The sequence below is a fragment of the Psittacula echo genome, assembly GCF_963264785.1.
Source record: "Psittacula echo genome assembly, chromosome: 6".
Taxonomy (NCBI): domain Eukaryota; kingdom Metazoa; phylum Chordata; class Aves; order Psittaciformes; family Psittacidae; genus Psittacula; species Psittacula echo.
Window position 1 is genome coordinate 63,150,120 of NC_137743.1, and position 6,000 is coordinate 63,156,119.

Below are 6,000 nucleotides of genomic sequence, written 5' to 3' on the forward strand. Positions count from 1 at the left end.
ACATCAGCCTTTCCCAAACCCTCACCTGACAGAAAGGTTGAAAAGTTTTCAACCGTTATTTCATTTCTTTCTGTTTACCACTATAACACACTGCTCTTATTGTAATTATAAATGTTCAGCTTTGATACATTTATTGTCAATAGCATGAATTTCTGCTTAATCACATTAGGAGGTCCATTGCTTCATAGAAGTGTTTTTATGTAATGCTGAGTTAGCAGTACGAGTCTTCAATATTTTAAAGATATTCTGCCTTTGAACTTACTTGAACGGAAAAAGAGATTTCACTCACACTTTTTCTACTCTCTTTTCATCATGCTGAACTTTCACTATCACTTGCCTATTAAATAGACAGTGCTTTATTCACTTCAAAATATACACACTTTACTACAAGAAAACTTTATTTGAGTAGCAGCACTGACCTGGCATTTAGAGAAACTGGGACTACAAACATCCTCCTTTTTTTTTTTTTTTTTTTCAATTAATATAAATATTCAATCAGTATCATGGCCTTAAGTATAAAGAAGTATATAGATTGGAATTAGCTGTAACAGTTTGCACCAGAGTGATACTAAAATTATGCTAAATATTTAAATAAATGTACATATATCAAAACTACTGTTTCTAAATGAAATTCATTTTAAGCATCAAGTGTTCCTTCTTACTGGTAACAGTGAACTAGAGTTCTGGCCAGGAAAAACACTTCAGCTTCAGCCTCCCTGACAGGTAGCAAACTGCTGCATTGGAAAAGATCTCACAGGCTCTGAGGATACATTTGCACTGGTCTGATAGATATTCTATGATTCCATAAACAAAGTGGAAATATTTGACAGCTATATTAAAACACTAAAATGCAGCCATGACAACAAGGTAAGAGAGTATTTTCTCTTTAATAACTCCTCTGCGTATTATCTGTTTCCTCTAAATCAAAGTCTGTTATGCTTTATTTTGAAAAGACGATTATAATTGATAACAATCATAACGATAATAAATCTAGCTTTTTTTTTTAGACATTGCACAGGCAGCACTCTACTTTTATAGCCATCTCACTGGTTCAGAAGAAGGCAAAGAGATATAACTTCTATAGCTATACAATATGGATACAGTCAAGATCCTTGAATTACTGGGGAATGGGGGGAGGTTAAAAAAAAGTAAAAGCCCAGCAATTCAAGTCGATAATCTGTATTTTAGATCAAACCCAATGTTACACCTGCCAGAGGTCCCCTCTTTACCTCTGGGGTTTTCTTTCCAAGCTACAAACTTAAAATAGTCGGGAGCTGCTGTCCATCTAGTCACAAGCAGAATCAAACTACTGTAGCAAAATAGAAAGAGAGAACTTACTTTGCCCTTCAAATTTTCGTATGATTGTACCCAAAAATGTATTTTGTGGTGCCACATGACCTCTGCGAACAGGCATGTTTGTACAGGTCTTCGGTTTCCTGTGCACAATGACTTCTCCAAGGATCTCCTACACGGCTCCAGCCCAAAGCACCGAGCCGGCTACCCTTTGTGACAAATCATCGTCCTCTGAAGCTCGGAAATCTCTTCCCATTAGCACCACTTCTAGATACACGCTTTTCCTATTGGAGTCAGATCCATCCCCCAGTTTCTTTTTCTTTTTCTTTCTTTCCTTCCTTGCTTTCTTTTCTATTTTTTCCTGGAGGAGTCGGACGCTATTGTCTGGGGCGGGTAGGGGTGGGGTAAGCAGGAGGAGGTGGGGGGGTTGGATTACAAGAGTAATCGATCGCTAGCACCAAACATCGCCAATTTTCCAAAGCAAATGGCCGTGACCCGGCAGTTTCCGACGCTGTAGTGATGGTTAAAGGGCTGGAAGACTAATGTTGCTCCGCTGCCAGAGGGAGTGACGTTCCCCCCCTCCGGGCTCCACCACGGCGCTCAGCAGCTCGGATTACTCAAGCATGGCTTAGCAAGAGCCAGCCAATAAATCTCTTCAAAACTCAGCGACAAACAGCGGCATCAGGAATGAGCTACACGCCGGCAGCACCGCGACGTGCCACATCCCCCACGGCTGCGGTTGCAGGGGGCAGCGGGGACCGAGGGTGCTAGTGGCGGGGGCGCCCCGCCACCTTCGGCTGCTCCAGCTTCTCCGTCGTCCCGGCACTACCGGCGCTTTTGTGGTCCCTGAGCGTGCCGCGCCGGGGAGCCCCAGGCGCTGCCAGGGCCAGAGGAGGGAGGGATGTGGGACGAGAGAGAGCGTTGTACACGCCCCGTCGGGGGGAGGGAAGAGGCGAGAGTGGGGGTCGATTTTGAGCAATGGCTGGGGGGGGAAGGGACCACCGGAGCCCTCGGCATCTTTCCCCGCCCCGATGAAAGGGATCGCCCCCTCCTCCGGCAGCGTGACCCAGACGAGGACTTCCCCTCGCCCCACGCAGCCCTCCTGCCGAGGAAGAGGGTTTTCCCCGGCGCCAAACGCCGCTCCCCGTGTGCCGAGCAGGTGCGAGCCTTCGCTCAGGGGCCAAGAGGGCTGTGCGGACGGCACGCCGGGCTCCCGCGGGTGCGGGTGGGTGAGCTCCCGCAGCAGCCCTCGCCCGGCCCGGGGCGGAGACCGAGCGGACGCTGTAACCGCCTCGTCGCTGGGGCTGCGTCCCGGGGCCGAGCTCCGCCCCGCCGGGGCCGGGGCCGGGGTCGGGTTCGTGGCGGCGGGGCTGGGCCGGGGCGCACCGCCCGCTCTGAGCTGGCCGTGGTGCTGAAGCCGCCCCGCCGGCACGCACGGAAGCGCCTCTGCCCGCGGTCGGTTGCTGGGAGCGCCTGCGTCGTCCTCCGGCTCGCTCCTCTCAGCTTCTGCCATCCCGCAGGAATAACTGGAGAAGCTCCCAGGGGAAACAAGTATTATTTGCAGGTTGTAATTAAGGCTTCCTGCACTATCTAGCAGGCAGAACGATGCGCGTTCAGCATGGGCAGGGCTACCACAGTGCCCTGTGGTCCCCACAGGGGACCACAGTGAGGTGGTACATGGAGGGAGCTGGGGACAGCCATGCGATGCTGGAAAGGCATCTCCAGGGTAGCGCAAAGCAGCGGAGGCTTCTTAGTAAACTCACAGGGAAAAAAAGAGAGGCACCTGCTCACCGTCCTTTGTAATCGCCAGCGCAGGATATTGAGCTGGCAAACCACCGCCTCCCACCTGTTATTCCGCAACACAAACAGGTGTATCCTTATTCCCCCGGGCTTTTCTCAGGTGTGGCTTTTGTTTCATTGCTACCGTGTGTTGTCCTGTATTTATCAGAGGAGGGACACAGTCTGTTGAGTATGAAGATACATTTCTGGGCTACATTTAATTTAATCTCCGTGGAATCATTCCAGATTAACACAACTGTAAAAGATGTCTGAAAATATCATCTATATATGCTTAAATTGTATTTAGAATGTTGCATAGTAGTTGACTGTATACTAATTAGAAAGCCTCAGGTACAGTAAGTGATGTGTAATCAGGTACATAATCAATCTTAGGGAGTGTGGCTTATTTAGAGAAGCAAATGTTTCAATCTCCGTCCTCAGAGGCATGAATCAAGGGAATAAACCCATATATTCTTTGTAATCATAAAATTTGCAGAACTATAAAATTTTTGTGACTCTAGTCAACACTAAACCACAATATTATTACACACTTTTCATGTAGTTTGGACAGTGGATGAGGCTGCACGTTGAATTTTTCTGTTTCTGCTCTTTGTCTTGACCAAGAGCATACATTGCCTGGAAAATATATTTCAGTTCCCAAAGACAGCAGTAGAATTAGTGTACGCAGAGTGAGATGAGTATATTTATTTTAACACTTTGTATAACACCTAACATCTAGTAAAGTCATAATGGCCAGCAGTGACTTAATTCTCATTTTTACATTAAAAATGGCATTTTGATGTTGCTATAACAGCAATAGAAAGTAATCCCAATAAAATTATGACCTGTGCTGAGCAACCAGTGTTTGTTTTTGGTGTTCAACAGTTAGCAGCAAACTAGGTCAACTACCAGCCAGTAGAGTCCAGAGTCCAGTGCTTTAGCTGCCTGGCTGGAAAAAAAATAATTAAAAGAAAGATAAAAAGTATTTTAAGTATTCAAATCTCACTGAAGCCCCACTCTGTCATGTTAAGTTTGATAGGCACACTATGTTTGCCTGAAAATTGAAATAGCAAGGATCAGAACTCTGTGGCTCCAGAGGACCTTTTCTGTTTTGCATTTTCATGTTAACTTGAAGTTCAACGTTGACCATGTGAATGTACATTAAATAGAGTACACTTTCCCCCCACCCCTTTTATTTTTTTTTTTTCATCTTGTCTGGTTTAGGTTTCTGGATCAAGAAATCCCCAGTGAAAACAAGATAACTACTGTTGAAAGACAAGATCTGAGATGTGGTTTTTAGCAGAAGACAAATTCACAAGAATGATGAGATGTAATAACTACATGAGCGTTAGGTGGCATCAGAAAATCTTTCATCTCTGTGATTTACACCCCTGCAGTCTTGTAGATGATCTGTTTCTCATGGAGTGCTTAATACTATTGTGTATAATGCTTTATAATTTTCTGTAGCAAGCCAACAGTGAAAGAAGTGTGAGAGGAAAATATACTTAAACTGGACAATTTACCATCTAACTCAGAGATGGTGTTAAATGGTATAATGTGAAAGAATTTTCATTTGATTGGGAAAATATGCATGCAAGTGAGAAAGTTGGAATTCATCGTGTGTGCCTCTTTAGTGCGATGAAAGAAATGAAAATGCCATGGAGATATATGTCTTATCTATGAAGTTGTACAGTTGCCAGCTCGGCAAGAAGCCTAAATACCAAGGGAGGGTGTCGCCGGAGCTAAAAGTCCATCCAGCAGGGGTGATCCTGTGTCCTCTGTCCCTTGTGGCATTTTCCCTCATGGTACCACCCTCATCACAGAGCAGTCGTAGCTCCTCACTGAACATTGCTGTTCCACAGCAAAATTGTGTGTGGCATTGCCTGGCCTCAAGGATAGCACTCAATTTTGCAATAGTGGTTTCAAGGTTTTTTGCCGACATTCTGACCATTTCCTTCCCAAGTTCCCTGAGAAAATTTAGAGGAATGTGTGCCTGAAATGGGTTTTTGACCTATTTCCTCATCTTAGCATTTAGCAGTTAAACCTGTTACTGTTAGGAAAAGATAACTGGAGAAATGGCTTTAATCATATTTCCCATTGTAGTTTTGGTGAAAAATAAATAAATAAAGGAGACAGCCAGTTTTAGTCCAGCATTCTTGTAATACTTGACTGTGCCTTTTACTCTTCAATGCTCCAGGAGACTCTCCCAAAGAAAAATGGCTTTCCTCTTGCAGCTTAAATAATCTTTACCCATATGTTGCTACTTTTCAAAGTCCTATGTTTTCCGTTTCATTATTGTCATGATTCTATTGTTTGTCTTCCTGTAGACAGAAGTTTACTAGTACATTCCTGATTGAATAAATGCTTTATTGAATATACTGAATCAGTGTACTCCTAAGTCTTGATATTTCTTGAGTTTTTTCTTCTCCCCTCATCCCCCATTCTTCCAGCTAGCATGGGACATCTCTGTTGCTTTTACCATGTATCTCCTGTGTGCCCTGTCATTTATTCATCCTTCTATGCTATATACACTTCCAATATTAAGTAAGGCTGGGAGTGTCTTCTGAGATGTCAAATGAAATACTCAAACTGTATTTTGAATCTCTTTTTGTAGTAAGATGGTCTTTGCGGTTCCTTGAAAGATCCGTCTCTGATCATCACCTTTTAGTTTTTATCACTGTTGCTTCCTTGCCTTTTCTTTGTTTAATATCTTTCCAAAATTTCAAGTTATAGCTCTAGATTTTGTCTTAATCCTTCACAATCATGATGATCATCAATTACATTATGACTGGCTGGGCTTTAGGCACAGGCAAAGTATGCAGTTGCCTGGGACAACAGGCTGCCAAATTACCACTGTTGGAGAAGATAGAAATCAGCTGTTTGAACATCATGAGCATCCAAACAGCAAATCTCAGCTGATGCTACTGA

General features: G+C 44.2%; 1 protein-coding gene across 1 annotated transcript in view; it reads right to left on the bottom strand.

Annotated features, from left to right (window-relative positions):
• The window catches only part of KCNH7 (potassium voltage-gated channel subfamily H member 7), a gene marked incomplete at its 5' end in the record, with an annotated part of 242,614 nt that extends 241,200 nt beyond the window's left edge, over window positions 1–1,414 (bottom strand). The window contains one exon of the mRNA XM_080620270.1: window positions 1,339–1,414. Within this exon, the coding sequence (XP_080476396.1) occupies window positions 1,339–1,414 (76 nt within the window). The remainder of the gene's footprint in view (window positions 1–1,338) is intronic.
• Between the last annotated feature and the right edge of the window lie 4,586 nt (window positions 1,415–6,000).